This window comes from Perca fluviatilis, chromosome 3 (genome assembly GCF_010015445.1).
Source record: "Perca fluviatilis chromosome 3, GENO_Pfluv_1.0, whole genome shotgun sequence".
Taxonomy (NCBI): domain Eukaryota; kingdom Metazoa; phylum Chordata; class Actinopteri; order Perciformes; family Percidae; genus Perca; species Perca fluviatilis.
In genome coordinates, this window is record NC_053114.1 from 34,287,048 (window position 1) to 34,307,763 (window position 20,716).

Sequence of the window (20,716 nt, forward strand, 5' to 3'; positions counted from 1 at the left end):
TTCGGAGTAATTTTACCCTAGGGTCCTTTGCACGATGACCTTGTGCCAAACACCCCCCCAGAAGCTTTTTTCACCTGGGTCGAACATTGGGAGAGTTAGCGTTATCAGCTGAATAGCTTAGCGCAGGGGCTAATGGATCCGAGAGTGTCTCTTGTACATTACCCCACTAATAATGCCCAAAATGATTTCAAACTTCTACACTAGTACAAATAGGTTATGCACTCATAAAATTATGGATTGTAAAGTTTGTAAGTACACCAGAAGTTTATGTAAATAACACTTGCCTGTTGGCTTCTCGTCTCTGCTGCTGCTGCTGCTGCTGCTGCTGTTACTACCGGGCAGTAAGAGTGCTTAGGGCCGTCTACGAATAACAACACCAAAAAGAGATGCAACAAAAATATTTATTAATTTAATGATTAAATAAGGTAATGTCTCCAAACTTACCTCAATTATAACTTGTCTCCTGTTAGTTATACTACAGCACTTACTTTAAAAAATAAGTTAAATTAATAAATATTTTTGTTGCATCTCTTTTCGGTGTTGTAATTTGTAGACATCCCTAAGCACTCGTCTTACAGCAGCAACAACAACCAGAGAGCAGAAGCCAGCAGGCAAGTGTTATTTACATAAACTTCTGGTGTACCTACAAACTTTACAATCCATCGTTTCATTTCATGCATTTGTTCTACTGTAGACGTTTGGTATCATTTTGGGCATTATTAGTGGGGTAATGTACAAGATACACTCTCGGATCCATTAGCCCCTGCGCTAAGCTATTCAGCTGATAACGCTAACTCGTCCAATGTTCGACCCAGGTGAAAAAGCTTGCGGTGTTTGGCTCGAGGTCATGGTGCAAAGGACCCTAGGGTGAAATTACTCCGAACCATCACTTTAAGTCTTTTGGAATATATCTAAGTCATAGTATGGGTCCTATATCATGTGATCTTTGATATATTCAACATAATTGTGGGTTTTAGCTGTGTGCTGCAACACATTGGTAGGAGGTGAAATGAACCATTAACAGGAAACAACAGCTCACTCAATTAGAGAGGTAGGTAGAGACGTTTTGCTTACGCTCTGCATTATAATACTAAGTCTGTAGCAGTAGTGTTTTCTTTCCAACAACTATTTGAATAATTCAGATTATCAAGAAAAATCAAGAATTCCACGAATTACAGTAACAGGTCAAACTAGATAAACAAAGTACAATCAGTTACAACAAAATAATTTCCATCATTAAAGTCATGCATCAGTGGAATATTTGTATAAACATTCTTCAAAAGGTATAGATGACCTATGTGCCATCTGACCAGTGTTGGTAGTTGAAGAAGAGACCCCAAGACAGTGTAAATATACAGCTTACATACTGTGAGTCTAGTTTTCTGGAAAGCACCCTTTTCTGCTAGTTGAGCTTCCTGTTCCTGTTTTACTGAAATAAGAAAGGACGAATGGGGACACAACACGAATATGCAAGGATTTAGAGGAGTACAGCGCAAGTACTGACAGTTTGTTTTTATGTTGACTTACAATTTCATGGAGTTGACAAATGCAAATATGACCTGCTGTCTACCTCTTGCTGTCAACACAACATTAAACAGGGTGTGCCCAGAGAATCACAGTATCTCAGCCTGACCCACTGAGGCAGTAAAGAGAAAAAAAGCAACAAACAACTAACATTATAGTTCTTCTGAGTCACTGGGCCTCTCTGTCTGTCCCCACATACCATGGATGAATGCACCTGGGAAGACTTTGTCCCCTAATTTTATTTGTTGGATCACAGTTGAACCCTGACTCATCTCATTTCAGCACCGGCACCGTTTCACGCTTTATTTATAATTCAAACAGAGCCACTCTGCCGGGGGTGTGCATAGATGTTTGTGTGCAAATACAGTAAACACCTCTTTTGGAAGGCAATGATGTGTCCTAGCATTAACCAAACTAGACTGGTAGAAATGCAATATGAGAAATGTAGTTGGTAGGACAATATTATAATGTAGATAGCAGGGATGTGGACTCATGATTCATTATTGGGATATCAACGTGCAATATGCATGTGTGTGTGTGTGTGTGTGTGTGTGTGCATGTCTACTTTAAACCCCCACATTGTGTTCAGTGCCAGTGGAACCCTTGTTGGCCATGGACTCAGTATACCAAAACAGCACAAAATAGTAGAGACAAACAGCATCAACAATGAACCAACAACTAATGTATTCCAGTCACATTTCAATGGAATAGCAATCAGGGTCACTCTAGCATGGCAGCCTTCCAGTGCTGGATCAAGACCTGTAAAATAAACAGACAACAAATAACACTTTTGTTAGAGGAACGTTAATAGTCCAGACTCAGTGGAGCATTTCATTGCAATATGAGATACTGCACATAATGAACAATTTGACTGGGCTCAAACTAAATAACTGCTCAGATAAAGTTATGTACTATCTTTGACCCCATGAATTACAAAAATGATTATTGCCAATCCAAAATACCGATCACAGAGATGTTTTCTGTTCACATTAATTTTTAGACCATTTTATACAATTGTATTCACACTGTAATGCCAAAACTATGCAAGACCTTTTTTTCTTATAATTTCATTTTGGTTACAAAACAATCAAACTGTATATTACCACCATCTGATAAGAAGTTTGGCTGTTCGCTAAACTCCGCCGCCCTTACCTACTGTTTTTATGCTATTTTATGTCATTCTTTACATTCTTGCACTACATATATTGCAGTTTACAGCGATAACAGTGGCAGATTTACCACTGAAATTCTTAAATGAAATATGAAAAACAATAGCTCCTAGATTTCAGACAGAGGTAGACAAAAAGTCGGCTTCTTTTTGTAGCTGGTGTACATCCATTTTCCTGGCTAAAATGACAACCTGTCGCTGGCAGATTTCTAGCTAGCTAATTAAGCTAATAGCAGCTTCATGCATTGGTTGAAAACATAAAAGTGGCAAAAAGTCAGCATCCTCAACAATGATGATTATGCAGAAGACATGTAACACTACATAAAGTAAAAAGCATTGTTCTTGTATACAGCCAGTATGATAAGTAAAAACGTAAAATCCGACCGTTAATATGTACATGCTTGTTTGTATTTTCAAACAGTATGTCTCACTTTTAACGTTACAAGGGAAAAAGCTTTTAGGATGAGGACTAACCGATGTGTTTGCTGGGGGTTGCTGGAGTGTCACCTTTCCCAAATCTAATAAAGAGCAGGACAGAGTTGCTAACATAACTCTGATAGCTTCTGCCTTCTAGGATCAGCTGTTGCTAATTGGGCAATCACTGTTGGGAGGAGGGATTCGGCATCCAAAAATAACAGTTAATCCTTGGCCTGCTGCATTGAGACCTTCAATCAAATGACTGTTTCATACTTGTGCAATAATTTTAGCACAGAAAACAAAAAAGATGTTTGTATGATGTTTTGTAATCAGCTACATGACCACATAATACAATAAAAAACCTAATTTCAAGTGTATATACCATACTGGACGCATATAACACGACCCTGATTATAAGACGACCCCCTTTTTTTCCTAGACAAATTTTTGGGAAAATACTTTTTGAAGAAAAGAAAAAGAAAATAATTTTATTTGAAAATAATGATCATAAAACTACATTGAATCAACTGAGGTACCAAGATAGGTGGTTGTTTTTAACATCTTTTAAATAAAATCATGTTTTCAATATCTTTCAGATATAACTGCTACATTTAAAGTCAATGTAATCACATTTGTAAATGAACACATTCTGGTATTTACTGTAAATACCATAAAAATAAACTGTAGTATTCTGGAACACCTACCGGTATTTGATACCACATTTTTAACATTCACCCCTCATACCACATTCGGCAGAAAATGTTCGTTAAACTGCAACCATGTTAGTGTGGAAATAATTACATAGGCTACATTAACATGATGTGAGTGGATTTATTTCTTTTTAAAGGTCCCATGACATGGTGCTCTTTGGATGCTTTTATATAGACCTTAGTGGTCCCCTAATACTGTATCTGAAGTCTCTTTCCAGAAATTCAGCCTTGGTGCAGAATTACAGCCACTAGAGCCAGTCCCACAATGAGCTTTCCTTAGGATGTGCCATTTCTGTGTCTGTAGCTATTGAGGAGGAGAGAGGAGAGGGGGGGGGGGCAAGGTGGAGGGTGGGGGTGTGGCCTTGACCAACTGCCACTTTGCTCGTTTGAAAGCCATGATGTCTCTCTCTCATAGGTGGGCCAAATTCTCTGTGCGGGCAAAGCAGAGAAAAGGTTCCAGATCGGCCCATCTGAGCTTTCATTTTCTCAAAGGCAGAGCAGGATACCCAGGGCTCGGTTTACACCTATCGCTATTTCTAGCCACTGGGGGGCCATAGGCAGGCTGGGGGAACGCATATTAATGTTAAAAAACCTCATAAAGTGAATCTGCTATCGTAATTCTTTTATTTGCATTAGTACCTAACTATTACTCTGATTCTCCACTGGGCATGTCTGTGCTATGTTCCGGGTGGGTTCCGGTTTTGTTCTATCCTCTGCCATGCGCCATACCACATTGGGAGCATCTCAGAAGCAGAGCGTCTTGCTGCCCAAGTCCCAGATTGTATTGTCTTTACAAATACTTTACAGAACAATCACAATTTAAGCTAGTATCTACCTTCCACTCCAAGCACTCCTGCAATTAAACTCCATGCCTTCTTTTTTCTGTGTGTTGTCCTGAAATAAACATCTTCGATATCTATTAGGTTTATCAATCTCGAAGATTGTTGTCCGTGGTCTTGTAGGAGACATAAATGATATTGAGGGGTGTCTTTTGGTGAATTCACTGGATAGTCTCGCTGTTTCACTTCCTGCTCGGCTGTCCGAGCGGCCCACAGCTTGCGTGAAAATAGACGTGGCGTATCGTTACCTTGCGTAAGCATGGACGCCTGGCCAATAAATGCTATTGAATGGCATGGCCATAGTGGGATTCCTAATATCGCGAGCGGAGCAGAGAGCCGCGTCACGCACACTTCTGGGACGCACCGGGGCACAGCTGGTGGAATATCAAGCATTGACTTGAATGGCAGTGATTGCTCGCGGGGCCCATGGCGGCTCAGGAACGCAGCGCAGACGCAAAGGAAAGGAAACTGACTTGAGCACTTGAATGATGCTTTCCTCATCTATAGCCACTCTCTATATAAAGTCTTTTCAAGAGGATATGATAGCAATTCTGAGTACAATGATGTACTTCCTAATAGCGATATTCAAAAGTTCAACACCCCTACATCTCCCTTTGAGATAGACTATGAAAGATTTAGAGGCTATTAATCTTAACTGGAGAATGAGAACATAATTCATTAAATCATCAAATATTTCAGCCAGGAACCCATTAAGTCGGCTAAGTAATTCAAAACACTGTGAGGCTCTTCATAAAACTGCATTTAGCTTCCACCCTGTTATGTGGTTCAGTGTAACTCAGCGGTGAGAACATGACACAAACCCTGATTTACGGTTTGCCTTTCAGTTCCCATTCTACAAAAACACAATATCTGAAAATTGCCCAGGTTTTACTTGCACAAACAAGCAGCAGATTATGAGGACATTGCAAATAAATGTAACACTCTCCCAGTAAATTATTACTAATCAATTACCAACTATGTGATAAAAGTGTGTACATTCTCTCTTACTTACTGTGCTATCTTGCAGTTGGTTGTTGTAACAAACCGTCCTGTGTAGTGTATATTACATCTGACCACATTGTTGGTGAAGTCTGATTCCAGCACCAAGAATTTAGGATTAACCTGGAGCTGAGAGAAAAAAGACAGATGGCACATTACAACTCACCATAATCATGAAATTAAAATGATACAGCTAATGGGTCAAGAAAGAAGGTATTTGGGATGGATAACACTGAACACAATCATGTATAGATTTTTTGTGTGCACATCTTGCAGCCATACTGACCAAATAAAATATGCATGGAAAGTAGAAAATGAGATGGATGGGAAACCAGTGCCACTGAGACATGAAGTGCTCACACAACCCCAAAAAAAATAGAAAACTTCAGTAACTTTATAACTCTTTTATAACCCAGATCAATTTGTTTTGGTGACCTAGACCTTCACTCTCTTCCATGAAATGTGACCTTGCTCTGTCCACAAACTTGCCACATATTCTCACTTGACTCCTACCTTTAGTATGTAGTTTCCAGGCTGAATGTCGGTGATATCGATCCACTGGCAGTCAATATCCGCATTGTATGTATCGTAGCAGCCGGGGCTTAGACCCTGAAGAAACAGAAGGGAGGAGAGACGCTCGTGAGGAATACTAATCTAAGATAAAAAAAATAACTTGCAATTTTAAAGGGGTGGTTCAGAATTTTTCGTTATAATTTATTTGCCTCGGGTGTACTGTGGAGTGTGTAAGACTGTTTTTAATGGCAGGCTAGCAGATACTGTTGACTTGCGCTAGCCTAGCACCAGCGAACTCTGCAACTGGAAGGACTGGATGAAAAGTGTTGAAAACTGTCTCCACTGATAAATAACACACTGGCTAACTTGGAAATGAGGTCCTATGTCCAAAATTCTGAACCACCCCTTTAAAGGCAGTTACACACCAACCAGACAGCCAACCGTCGGCAGAAAAGCCAGTCGGATTGATCAGTCTCCCCGAGTTGGTCAAAAAAGTGCATCAGAACACACTGAAGAGACGAGACGTAATACGTCTCCATAACAGCAGGCGGCGCTAATCTGTATTGTTGCCCAAAAAATGAAAACTGGCAGCTGATTGGACGAACGTGTCATGTGGGTTGGCATGGCAGCATGTTCAGAATACGATCTCATATTGTACTAAAATAGTTCACTGAAACATGTTTCTGAAAACATTTTAAGCGAGAAATAGGCCGTGCAGTTGCTGAATCTGTCTTCATTTCAGATCAACAACGGTCAGTTTAAAAGATTTTCGTCAGATTTTGAGAGACTCTAGTCACGCTCATTCCGCTCGCCATTTCCGGGTGAGTCCCGACTGCCCTGCCTCCGACTGAACACGTCACGTCGGCCAAAATGAAGGCCAACAGCTCCTCAGACGGACGACGGCGCGGAACACACTGAACAGACTCGAGTCACCAACCTCGCCAGACTGTCCAACGGTCCGATTATCAGCCCGGTGTGTAGCTGCCTTAACTCAGCGGTCAAAAAGTTAAGATGTTGCAATAAACATTAATATAAATATATATAATATAATATATTATGTGTATATATATATACATATATATGTATATATATGTACTGTATATATACATGTATATTTTTTCATTCAGAACTTTTACCACAACAATATTTGTGTACAATACTGATCAGCTGAGTGTCTTTTTGCAGTTGCACTAGTAACAGATAGTGTAACTACAGTAGATGGATATTGGCTTTGTGATCGATAAAGCATGTGGTGTAAGGAAGTGGACTAAGTGTATTGCTGGACCACCAAATGAAGGTGAAAATAATATTTCATGTTTTGGTTTGCTGTGTTACCTGAGTGTGAGTGGTGCATGCATATCGCTTCAGGTGACCAAAGTCACAGGTGGTGTCCTCCAGACAGAAGCTAGCCTTGTGTCCCTCTGCCACTTTACGGCCAGTGCTGACCTCCAGTAAATCATAGTGGCTGAACTCATCCATGCTGTGGTAGTGTCTGTCAGAACAAGCAAAAGACTGTGAATGTAGTGAAAAGTGAAACAAACATCTTAGTTAAGGTGGGCAATCAAAGAGTTTAAGTTTATTTTAGTATTATCTGTAATGCCATGTTTGCCTAAGAACCAGCATCTAAGCAGCAATTATTTTCAGTTTATTACGTTTGTTAATTACATTGCCATGTTGTTTCAATTTAGTTTATCCAAGTTAAAGTGTGACTTTAAAGACAAACAGTGAATTCATAGACCCGCTGACCTCATCTGCTAACAAGTGATGTTGCACCTTGACTTGACACATCATAAAGTATCAAAGGACAACGGATACTAATTAATGGGATCAATAAAGTATTTCTGAAGCACGACATTAACACCCTAATGAAGTATGAATGTTGTTAATTAGCTTGTATCAGTCAGCAAGATCAGAGGTGTTTGTGTGTGTGAAGACAACACCTATGTGTGTGTGTGTGTGTGTGTGATTATTTTCATGTGTATGTGCACATATTTGCGTGTGTGTATCACAGTATGTGTGTATTTGTGTGCTGGTTGCAGTGTGATTCTTTGCACAGCTTTAGCAGCTTAGAAATGCCTGGATGCACATGGCCACTGATCATCTCAACTGAACCGGAATATGAACCAAGGGACTCTGTCAAAATGCTGGTCCATTTGAAATCATCTGTAATATTAACTGTTGTATGACTTGGACTTATCCCAAATATCAAAGTGACCTGGGATGCTATTTACTTATCACAAGCCTGCTGAATTTTGTCACATTATAAGAATATCATATATATATATATATATATATATATATATATATATATATATATATATATATATATATATATATATATATATATATATTCAGTGTCACAATGATGTCATGAGTTCCCTGTAAACTTGGGGGCACATGTTAGAAAGCCAAAGGAGAACCATATTGTGTGGTTACAAAGTGCAGAAGTCAACATACAGCAGAAAATACTCTTTCATGAGAAAACTATGCTTTTCCATAGCACATAGAAAGTGCTGACAATCAACTTTGACTGGTATGCTGGTGGTGGCATAAATATGAGCAGAACTTGACTATGGCAGAGGCCGTGGAGCACTGCTAAACATGAACGTTTTCAGACATGACATCATTTGTCACAGGCACAACAAATACAGTATGTTAGCAGCAAGCATTCTAGTCTGTATAACTAAGATAGCAAAGTTCCCACAGTGGGTACACATTTCTATGCACAAGTAGCTAAATCTATTGCAATCTAATGCAGCAGCTTCACGATTAACTCTACCTTAATAAAGCTCAGAGAGGTGTTTATCTAACCCATTTTGGAAAATGTGGGTTGTGCTATTGTATTGCATTGTATAGTCTCATATACATGTTTTAGATTTTGTTAAACCCATACTGACAAAATACGTATTATTTTTGTCTACAACACATATGATTATATAACAACTATAATAAAACAAAATTGAATACCACCACAAACTACAGTACACTGTCCAAAATGCATTGAATCAACTTTGACAAAATCTCAAAAAAAGCTGAGCATGATAAGCCAGTATAAGCAAGTGTACTCAAATAACTTTTTTATATTATAAGGAATACAGTCAGTCATGAAAAACAACAACAAAAATATGTCCTGTTGTTTGTGTGGACCTAAATACATGTTTCATTCAGTGTGGCGACAAGACATGTAGGATCATGTGTATGCGTTACGTTAGTAACCTATTTTTGTGCACTGTATAATTGCTCTACCTGCCTTTTTGAGCTCTTATGTTGCACATAAGAGCTCACATGAGAGCTATTTTTAATTTCATGTTACCAAAGGTCCTTATGATAAAATCACACAAATATTAGCCTAATAACTATTCCTAAAATTCAGATAATACTTGAGAGCTGGCGAGGTATAACTGCTTTCAATCCATCACACTACTAAAGCAAAACCTTTCAAACTGTTATCCCAATAGCTGCACTTTGAGTCTTTTAGATACAAAATGGCCTACATAAAAATGACTATGATCCTAAAGGGAACACCCACCTGAAATCACCAGCCGTTATTGCAAGTATTTATTTCCATTATCCTTTGATTCTTAAATTGTGCCACACAATATATTTAATTGGTGTTGACTTTAGTTGCTGCAGCAGGTGAGGTAAGCACTGGATCTCCTACAGTCAGACAAAATCAGACTATATAAATATTTTCCTTTCGCCTTACTTCATCGTCCATGTTTCAACATAGCAACAGCTTTTACTGGAACATTCATTAAAGATTGAAGGATGACTTGGAAGGGAACATGGTTACTTTCCACTAACGAAGCAACTGACCATTCAAGGACTCATTCTTTCCATAGAGAGGCACCCAATTATGAGCTGTTCTCAGGTAGAAACCTGTCAGTTATTATCTGCTGCTGAACACTATCTTTTGTGATTATTGGCATAAATTACTCTATACTATAAGTTACTCCGTTGACATGCAAATCTTTATGGCTGAGTGTGTTTACAGGCTTATTGTATGTGGGACACACAGGCAGGTATTTTTGTACAATGTTTGACGTGTATAAACCAGGGTGGTGGTGGGTGTGGCTGGGGGGTGTTGGAAGGTTGAAGCACAGTCTTTGTTTGTGTTCCAGAAACTGCCATTCATTTCAGTGGCAGTCTTGAGATGATTATCTGGTGTGTATGTGTGTGTGTGCATGTGTGTGTGTGTGTGTGTGTGTGTGTGTGTGTGTGTGTGTGTGTGTGTGTGTATATGCGTGCGTGTGAAATAGAAAGAAAGAGTGCGGGAAGCAGAGAAAAAGATTGAGAGTGGGAGCTGCCTGGAAGGGTCCCCTGCCTCCTCGGATTCCTGGATCACCTCACTGACTATGTCAACTATAGAGAATGCAGAGTTGGAAGGACAGATAGAGGATTTAAGTAGAATAATTTGAAATCATAATTTACAAAACATTCCAATCCTTCTTCGAAGTCATGAGTCACTTTCCACTTGTGTTGCAACAAACAAGACTTTGAGGGTTCCTCAGATCACAGCTTGGGTTGTAAAACACAGAGAACTACAGTAGGTTCTTTGAGAACTATTTAGCAGTGGCCTGACATTTGCCTTCCACAAAGTGCAAACAGGATATGAAGACATACATCCAAGCACCTGCATAAACAGCAGCTATGATCTCTGACCACAAAGGTCACACACTTAAATAAAGTTGTAGCATAAGGGACTGTGACAAATAAAGCACAAGTTGAAGAACTCTATTATTAACTTTATCTACCAAATAAGAATTCTGTGTCCTCGATTGCTAAAAAAAAAAAAATAACATACAGAATTCCAACATTTTTACAACACCATGATACTCAAGAGGATGCTGTTCCTTTCCCTTCTTCTAATACTCCAGTGAGAAAGATAGGGGTGAATGTAATGAAAAACAGAACTGTCAACTACACAGCTTATTCAACAGAACAGAAATGTAGGGCAGCAAAGTTTATTGTGAGAATCTGGCCTAGAGATGTTCTTACCCTACAGAGATTTCTTTGTTAAGAAACACTCTGTCCCAGTAACCCATATCCATGCCATCATACTTTAGCAGCTGTGTGATCTGGTGTCACAGATTGACAAGAAAAATTGATGGATTTGTCATTCTGATCACACAGCCAGTGGAATTATTGTCTTGGCTTTCTGCCTCCTGGGAACCACTGTGTAAATGCAGACTGATGTCAGACCGCAACAACAATGCTAATCTCCTAACGGCTAGTCAACATTCCTCTAAGATGAGGATAGTAAAGCAGAGCAGCAGAGCCTGGCACTAGCTTCAGTGGGCGGACTTGCTAAAAGTGAGATAAAAGCCAGTCTATGTCATAAAATCCTGACGATACCCCCAAAATCACCTCATCAGCAGTCCCCCAGAGCCACCACTGACTTGCTAAATCAACTAAAATATGCCCACTGAGAAACACAGTAAGATATGTGCTTGATAAATTGATCAAACCCACATATACAATTATTTTTCATGAAATTTAGAGTATTTCTTCTTATTTCACACAGGGTTGGCTCTCTAATGGACTCCATAGGTTTGACTCCCATCTCCTCTTTAAACCAGGAAACCAAATGTGTACTTTCTTGGCCAACCAGGGTCTTTTGTTGTAGTATGACCATGTAGGGCACAACATGGATTTTATAGGGCGCTATGACACCCAATCTACATTTATCTTTAGTCAAATGGCAGTGACATATGCCAGATCAACTTACTCAACATGAACTTAGTGGTTTGTTGGTCTATTCGTTACACACAACATCTATTGCACGTGTGTTCGTCAAGGGAGCAGGCTCCCTTTTCAGTTGCAATAGTATCTTCTATTTTTCCATTTTTTCTATATTTCCCTATTTTAAGGGTTTTTGGGGGGAGTTTTTCCTTATCCGAATCTAGGTTATAAGGACTTTGTGTCTAGGCTAGGGCCCAAGAAATACAAACCATCATCCATCATGGTTCCGTACATTAATTCAATATTATTAATGTAATATTATGATTCACAAATACAGCTAGCTCAGGAATTGTACAACCTTCAGAATCTTACAAGCAAAACTAATAGATCTATCTATTTTGTAAAATTGCAATAACCTTTTTATGGGTAATGTGATCATATACCAGTCTATGTGTACAGACATTAGTTATGTAAATAAATCAATACACTTAGTAAGAATAAAATCAGATTTACATAAATATGCTTGCTCACTAGCTCCCTGGTTACCGCAACAGCTAATATTGTGGCCAGTAAAGCATACTTATCTGATTAGGTGAAATCTGTTTTGTATTAAGTACTTACTGATGACAGCTATGCCACTCCCAGGTATGACGTGGCCTGTTAGGCATGAAGTCGGCAGTCCCCTTGTTCTTCACCCTCTGTGGGAACCGCAGCAGGACCCTTACATCATAGTCGGTGATCTCTGGGCCATAGGCGGAGCTGAATGGCGGACACATACATCAAGACAAAAAACAGTAAGGGAAACTGCACTAACCCTGCAAAAAGAATGTCAGAATGTCTGTTTCTCATAACTAAGACAAAGAAAGCAAAAAAGAGCCGGACTGGAAAGGCTTGGAGGCAGAAGCATATCTACTAAATAATTCATTCTACAGATTACAACCATCTCTCCAAACACAGTTTCCACATGGGGAGAACATTCTGTTGCACGATTCACTTTTTTGTGTGAAAAAGGAGGAACAACCTCGAGTTCACAATACCACTGAAGATCTAAATCATTCATCTTGTGACTGTTGTTGACATTGGAGTGTATGGCAAATTACAACAGCCCATCTGTCGGTGATTGCAGCAAACTCAGACAGGATATGAAAGGGCTTTGAGGGATGGCTGTGCTTGTGATGGGAAGAGGGCAAATAGAGCAGCCAAGGGGACAGCACACTTCCATCATTTCAATAGTGTCTTTAGTGCAAAGGCAGTCAGAGGGCCCAGGCCTGGGGCTTGGGGGATGCTATCCACCAACACAAAAAAATGAAACTAACAACAGTCTGTATCCCTGAGGGTGACCAGGATTCGGTTCACTTATGTTGTGCTGTTGGTGATCTTTTTACATTATTTCTAGATACTATTGCTAATCCTGAAGGCTACGTTAGAATTGTGGAAGGTTCACTCGCTGGTTAATGCTACCTAAAGGTGAAGCAGCTTAAAAAGAATGGTATTCTTTTACACAAATTAGTGTTTTCCTTTAATGTATGATTCAAAGCAGAGTTCAACCTGGACAGAATATAAGAAGGATACATTAAGTCAGGAAATCATTTATTGTTTCTAATATACCACAATTGAATGTCTTTGAAATGTGCTAACCATTGAGGCAACAAGCTACCATTTAAGATATCATAGAAACCATTAAAATGAGAACATTTGTCATTAACATAAAAACATTAACATGAAAACAGAACCCATCGGGCAAGGACATGTTTGATACTGCGACATTAGAATGCACCCACTGAAAAGGTGAATAAATACATAAATAAACACAACCCAGCAAAGGACATCCACAATTGGGTTTACCTTGACAGACATTTTTCTTCCGCAGCACAGCGGAGCGAATACATGTGGGCTCTCTGGATATATGTGGAAGCCTGGACATAGTTGGGATCAGGAACCAGGTCAGGCAAACCTGAAATAATAGACAAACTGCTCACCCTATATTGTCATTCAACAACACACAACCTTGTTTCAGTAAGTAAAAGTAATTTGCTCACAAATCACTCAGATGTGCTCAGAATACTGAAAACAAAAGTGTAGAGTAATTACTTATAGGGTTAGTCAAAGGGAGGTTTTAGATTTAAACATGATAATACACAGCATTTACAATGTTATTAAGTGTAGTCACCTACACATGTATTCCCTTCCCATCAGTGCCAGCGTACACCACAGAAACAGAGGAACTCTTTAGCATATTTGTCATCAACTTTTTATTACCTGGTAATTATGGTGTTGCTGATCGGAGGATATGATGGGCAAACATGCAGCGACAGGGCCCACAGTTCAAGACTGGGTCTCTCTAGAGAGAGCCTTCGGCCACTAATTACTGTGCATTCCAGATTGTTATCATGGTTTTCTAATGAGATACTTTTGCTCCATAGGCCTGTCACACAAGGTTGACTTTAGGGTGAGGGAGCACAGAGTTGCAAAAGGGAACTTTTTTATACCAATAATGTCTTGCCTTCTTGGAAATATCTGAGCTACAGTATCACAGGAGAGCTTGTTGCAATGCAGCCTGTGTTTTTCATACTTTAGATTCTGCAAACAAGTGACAGAGATGAAGAGATGAGGGAAGGCATATGTGCACAGAGATACAGCAAGAGAGCCAGACAGAGACACAGAGAGGGAGAACGTGAATGCCAGGGCAAGAACAACAGTGATCTCACACCACTGCTGTTTTTAAAGTGGGCCACTGGCCATGTCTGTCAGAAAACCTGAGGAACAAGTAAACAAATAAATAAGCAGGCTTGACTTCATCCTGTTCCCAGTAAAGGCCATGCCAGCAAGAGTCTCTGGCATAGCTTATCACCCCTCTCTGTTTAGATCACAAAGGCCAGACACGCTTAAATGTGAGCTTGTTTAAGCAACTGAAAGTCAAACTATCTGACCTCCAAGCCTGGTAAGTGTTAATAAAATAACAAAAATGATGCACAGCCTATCATTTCTGTTGCAGCAAGCTTAAGCCACAAAAAGAAAAATAGACAATAAAATAATGTCTTTTAATTTCTTAACATGAATGGCTTCAGTTATGGTCTGTTTATGGGAACCAGATAGGAAGTTTTCTATTTGTCCAGTTTAACATCCCGGTGAGTCCTCCCTCCCCAGCTGCAAGTTTAAGTAAGGGCTTTGCCTTTGAGGGCATTGTGTAAACATCCTATATGACAGCTCTCTCCGAGGCAGACATGAAGGACAGGGGGAAGCTTCCTGGGGCAGACCATGTTAATAGTGTAAGACCATTATGAGACGCAGAGGTTTTCCAACAGCACTCTCAACCCCATTTTCCTCCTCACCCAAGGAAAGCTTTGTTTTCTGCCTCCTAATCTTTTGAAATATGAAATTGGGTCCCTTTCAGAGGGATAAAGTGTATTGAAAAGCCAAAGCTGATCAGCTCTCAACAGCATGTGACAAAGCCACACATTACACTCTAAGTGGGCCACGGAGAAAAGAAACTGAATCTTGCCATGCTTTTTATACCATCTAATATAGCATAATAAAAGACATGAGGGCTAGACTGGTAGCTGCAGGGGAACTGCAGATTAGAATACTTGAAATTTATTGAGGTCATTTTAAAATGAAAATCACAACATCATTTGATGATTGTATTGAGTATAAAGTTTATTACAGCTTATTTTGCCAGGTTGTTTATTATTCTCTGTTTTCTCTTGTTATTACATCTTATCTATTTTCATGATAATCAACCATTTTACTTCTGGTGGTCAGTATATTACGGATTTATTTCAGCAAAAGTGAGATGCTAAAACCGGTTCTCTTAATTTGAAGATATCATGTTTAAGCTAATGAGTGAAATAACTGCAGCTCTGCCTTGCAGCTGCCTTAATGAATTAATTACAGTCTAATTATTCTTACATATGACTGCTTGTGGCTTTGTCAGGGAATATGAGAGCAAGGAAGAGTGAGATTAAATGGCAATGGTTATAGTGGGGACAATATGCAAACTTTATTGACTCATCTCTTTGAACACAGTATATACAGTGTGCTGTGTAATATTATTGCTCTCTTTATACTACACTTTGCTTCTACTGCCAACCCCTTGTAGCTTTGGCTGCGGGTCAAGCCCTATTCAGTGTATGTGATTCTGGGAACAACTTGTCTGTTGAACCATTTGACAGTTAAAAGAAATGACTGGAAAGTGGTTCTGCACTGAAACTTGTATCATGGCCTTATACTTATTCATTGCCATTATACACTTTGGTTGCTTAATGGTAATGCTCGCCAGATTGTCCACCCACGCTAACTCTACCCTAAACCTATTTGTATTTAGTTATATTTTTACTGACCACATACGATAATATATATTTTAATTTTAATAATGTATTTATATTTTTCAATCTGCAGCCTGCTCATTGAAATATATGTTTATTTTTATATATCAGTGTATCTTATGTACTTTACAGCCTCTGTTACGACACAACATTGCCTTTAAAAATGGTGTTAAATAATAAATACATATGGTTAATAAATATGCATGTCTGCGGACTTTAGTTTTAAGTACATTTTAAACTAGTAGATCACAATAGTTATTACAGTACTTTAACAGCCTAATGCCGTGCCATGAAGCAGTGCAATAAAAATGTCAGATTTTCAACAGCCCCCAATGGCTGAATCTTTATCATGATGATTACTGGGAGCACTAAGGCATCTGCACACATGTTGGCTTTTTGTGCTGTAGATATGGCTCCCAGCACTAGACTGGCTAATGAATGATGAATGCAAGGCATACAGCACACTAAAGAGACAGCTGCACAGTAAGGCACATCATTGAGTAAAACAAAGGTAAATCTGCATTATTAAGAGCCAGAATTTCGTTGGAGGTCTTCATCTCCTCTCAGCTCAGACCAGACACAGCCTCTGGTGGTCAGAACATAGAAAAACTTCACGTTGTTTGCATTTAGCTAAGTTATGTTTTCCTTAGCGTTAACAATACGCTCAAGTGAAACCTCTTCCTCCATAGTACAGTGATATGTTATGAAAATATATATTTTTAGGCCAGGGTATTGCACTTTTTGACACTCAATCTTCCCCTAAAAACTCTGACTAAATATTTCTTTGATTTCCTGTAGCTGAAGCAATGGACCCAATGTGTTACAGGGACTTTCCATGCACTCCATCCCCCTCGGGGAGTGGTGAAGTACAGTATCCCCCACCCTTGTTTCCTCTCTCCTGTCCTCAAGCCCAGAAGGCAGCCACGGCCCACCAACACCCCCTGTCACAAGACCCCCTATGAGGTCACCACCACTATTACCTAATTCCACACGCCGCGTATACTTTCGTATACCACAGAACCCCTCACACAAAAACACAGTGGTTCTTGTGTGTGCTCTCCGTATATTGGCAGGGCTTGCTCAACACCTGGTTTCAATAACCATACAAGTGGAAAAAGATGAACCTTGTGTCCTTGTCCTTGTGTTCTTTGCTTTGTTTGTAAACTAAAAGATTATATTTTATACTATATTTTAAGCAGCTATTTCATTCTAACTACTCCAGATATTTGCAACTTGAAAATTGTAAAAAACAACATAATTGAGGGGGTGGTGAGCTCTCTACTCCCCTTGGTTTTACAAATTTCAAATTCATGTCCAGCAACAACAGAAATCAAATCAAAGACAGAAGTACATTTGGGTGAATGCCTAAAAGTGAACATGCTTCCTGTTTCCACTGAAAATGTGAAATATTTGAGTTCCCTTGAATTTTCTTGAAAACCAAAGATATTGCTACAAATCTGCCATCCCACCCATGTGTCAAAGCCTCTCCTAATATTATACAGATTTAAATAAAGGATACATTGTGTTCACAAAACAAAAAGCTTACCGTACCTCTCTGTTCTGGTCGGTACACACTCCCAACATTCATGCCGGGGTTCTCAAGGCCAGAGTTGGGAGAATATCTGCCTGGAGGAATGGGCTGCAGGAAAGGAGGCTGGGGTCTTCCATATGGAGGAAACTGCTCATACTGAGGGCTCCTGACTTGTGGTTGACCAGCTGGTCCTGTCCTGTCCACTATTACAGGAGCTGCCTGGTTGACATCAGGGGCAGGGACAGCAGGGATGGCAGGAGCAGTCTCCCCGTTAAAGAGACTGTGGGTGTATCTGCGGTCCAGACCATCTGCAAATGGTGGTTGGGCAGCACGTGCAGGCACCACAGGATTGGGCCCATAGCCATAAGACTGGTAGTAACGGTAGCCATCGTCAGTAAAATCAGAGGGAGAGCCTGGGAGCATTGGGGCCAGACCACCTCCAAACCCTGCTCCAGTATACCCCTGTCCAGCACCATACCCTCCACCGCCATAGCCTCCAACGCCAAATCCTCCACCGGCAACAGGCTGAAAAGGTGGCTCGTAGCTCCTGACTGGTCCCTCTACAACACTAGAGTCGTAAGGTCCTGGTTGAAAGGGAGGCTGTTGAGGAAATGGGTTCTGTGGGTAGGATGGTATACTATAAGAAGATGAAGAAAAGGACGATGATGACGATGAAGACGAAGAGCCTGTGGATGGCCTGAAGCGAGTGCTGGAGGATCCTTGGAACTGGCTACCACCTGTGCTGCCTGCAGTTTGTCTCCAGTTATCAGGCACTTGCCCAAAGCCAAAAGGATGCCTTGCCTGCCCACGAACAGTCTCAGAGGATCCTCTTGATGGAGCCTGGCGGCGGACATTGCCTCCCGGAGGTCTACGCGAAGAGCGTGGACTAGTGTTTGCCACAACCACGCTGGGACCTCTGTCCTGGGCCCCTGCCCTGGCAGGAACATATTCAGCTCCACTGTTCAGCAGGCTAAACAGCCGGCCATTGTTCTCCCACTGAATCACCTGCCTCCAAGGGGTGGCAGAGCTGTCCTGCCCCTGGCCCCGACTCTGGGTCTGCTCCTGAGTCTGTGTGGCAACTTGAGCCTGCCCCAATCCCAGCAGGATGAATACCAAACATGCCACAACAATAGGCACCATACTGGCTCCAACGATGCCACAGCTCACTACAGGAAAAAATCTCCTCCAGTCCACCAGCAGCTCAAACTCAAACCACCTGTTGCTCTGTCAATAAAACATGTGTTACCTCTTCCCCCAGATAGAGCTTTGGTGCGAGTGTTGAGACAGATGCAGTGTTGAAGTAAGCCTGTGGTTGAGTGCATCTGCAGGTCTTCACTGCCAGCAGTAGAGGAGGTTGAATGTGCATTCAGGAGCAATCACACCCAGGAGAGTGAAAGTGGGCTTCAGAAGACCCACTGGTGGTGGTATCGTCTGTTAGTGCTATGAGAATATGTCCTGACTTCTCTGCTGGCTCGACTGTCAGTAGACTGAGCATTGCTCTCTGCCTTCTGGAAGGAAGTGTCTGTGCACTGCACGACTGCAAGTTTCTATTTGCATGATTGCTTACAATGGGCTGTGAAAAAATCTCAAACTTTTTTTAAGGGGAGGTCCCACATGGCCCTAGTGCTAGTGATGTTTCCTGGCCTGCAGCAGCCAGTGCTCCATGAGGCTTCCAGAGTCAACATTACCATCTGCAAAGGCATTCAGACATATAACACATCTCACTTTCAAGGGCTTTGCTTTCTCTTCTCATCCTGTGCAGAACAAGCCTGGATATGGACAACATGACCTTTGATTTTTCCACAGATGTTTCAAAGGCTTGTTCTGTTTTTGCTTTTCCTTTAAACCTTTCAAAATTACAATAACCATGTGTAGATTGGAAATTCCTTAATTGGAAAATGGGCAGTTTGTCACAGAAAACCACCTGAACAATAGGGTTATTTTAATTGTGATCCATTTGATCCAAGAAACTTTTTGTAGAGCAATGCTGATGTAAGGATATACTGTCTGGTAATTTGTAATAGGACTTTATATTAATACATTAGTCTTTACAACACAATCCTCTATTTATGTGGTGGGTATGTTAGAAAATGTGGTCTGTATCCTCCACACTAAGAAATATCAAACTGAGGTCAATTAGGAAAGTGTTCAAAACCCTCCCCCCCCAAAGCAATAGCATTCTGAATGCACAAAAGGCATGCATGCGCTCAACACTGTGTGCTGCTGTCTGCAAATACTAGCACTGTTAATGCTGAACTGTTGCACTCAGAGAACCCCATTTACACAAATGTTCTGAGAGACAAGCCATTAGTCAACACATTATATGTGGGATTTGAAACAGCTTGGTTACTGCTTGCCTTGATAGAGTGAGCGCATGCAGACAGAATCAGATTTCCCCCCATTATCAAAGTCATCAGTTTGCAAGGTATTTTCCTTGGCATGGCTCGCATGAGCAATGGCCACAATGTGCCACAGACCAAAGAAAGGACAACATTCCTCTAGGGCTGTAGCAGTGAACATTAACATTGCCTCTCTGAAACAGGATCCAGAAAAACAACCAGATGCACACATGTTGATTTCAATTTACGTCCTCTCCCACAAATGCACAAGTGAAGCTCCACCATGATCATTCCTGTACAATGGAACGTAGTGAGAAGTCTTCAGGGAAAATAGTTGGCCATGGAGAGTGTAGCAGAGTGCATCACTATGGATATATCATTACTAACTATACACTGTATATTTATCACATATGGGACTATAGCTGTTTTCTCGTATTGCCATTCAGTGACTCAAAACACATTTATAAAAGGCTGACTTCATGACTGAATATCAAACATTTTTAACTTTACATTTTTTCAGCTATTTTGACAAAAGCATATGTAAAAAATGTCAGCCTATTTATGAAATGCATCCTACTCACTCAAAATACTAGATAAAACACCAATTTGCTGAAGGATAATTATTAGATAAAATACCAATAAGAATTTCTGAGAGGTCAACAAGGCCAT

General features: G+C 40.4%; 1 protein-coding gene across 1 annotated transcript; it reads right to left on the minus strand.

Annotated features, from left to right (window-relative positions):
• Positions 1–1,043: 1,043 nt before the first annotated feature.
• On the minus strand, positions 1,044–19,269 carry loxl1 (lysyl oxidase-like 1). The gene is made up of 7 exons (XM_039795914.1): positions 17,729–19,269; positions 13,698–13,806; positions 12,474–12,611; positions 7,506–7,662; positions 6,171–6,266; positions 5,671–5,786; positions 1,044–2,283 (listed from the first exon to the last, which is right to left on the minus strand). Exons 1-7 carry the CDS (start codon positions 18,846–18,848, stop codon positions 2,277–2,279), a joined length of 1,743 nt encoding a protein of 580 aa, XP_039651848.1. The 5' UTR covers positions 18,849–19,269; the 3' UTR covers positions 1,044–2,276.
• Positions 19,270–20,716: the final 1,447 nt, after the last annotated feature.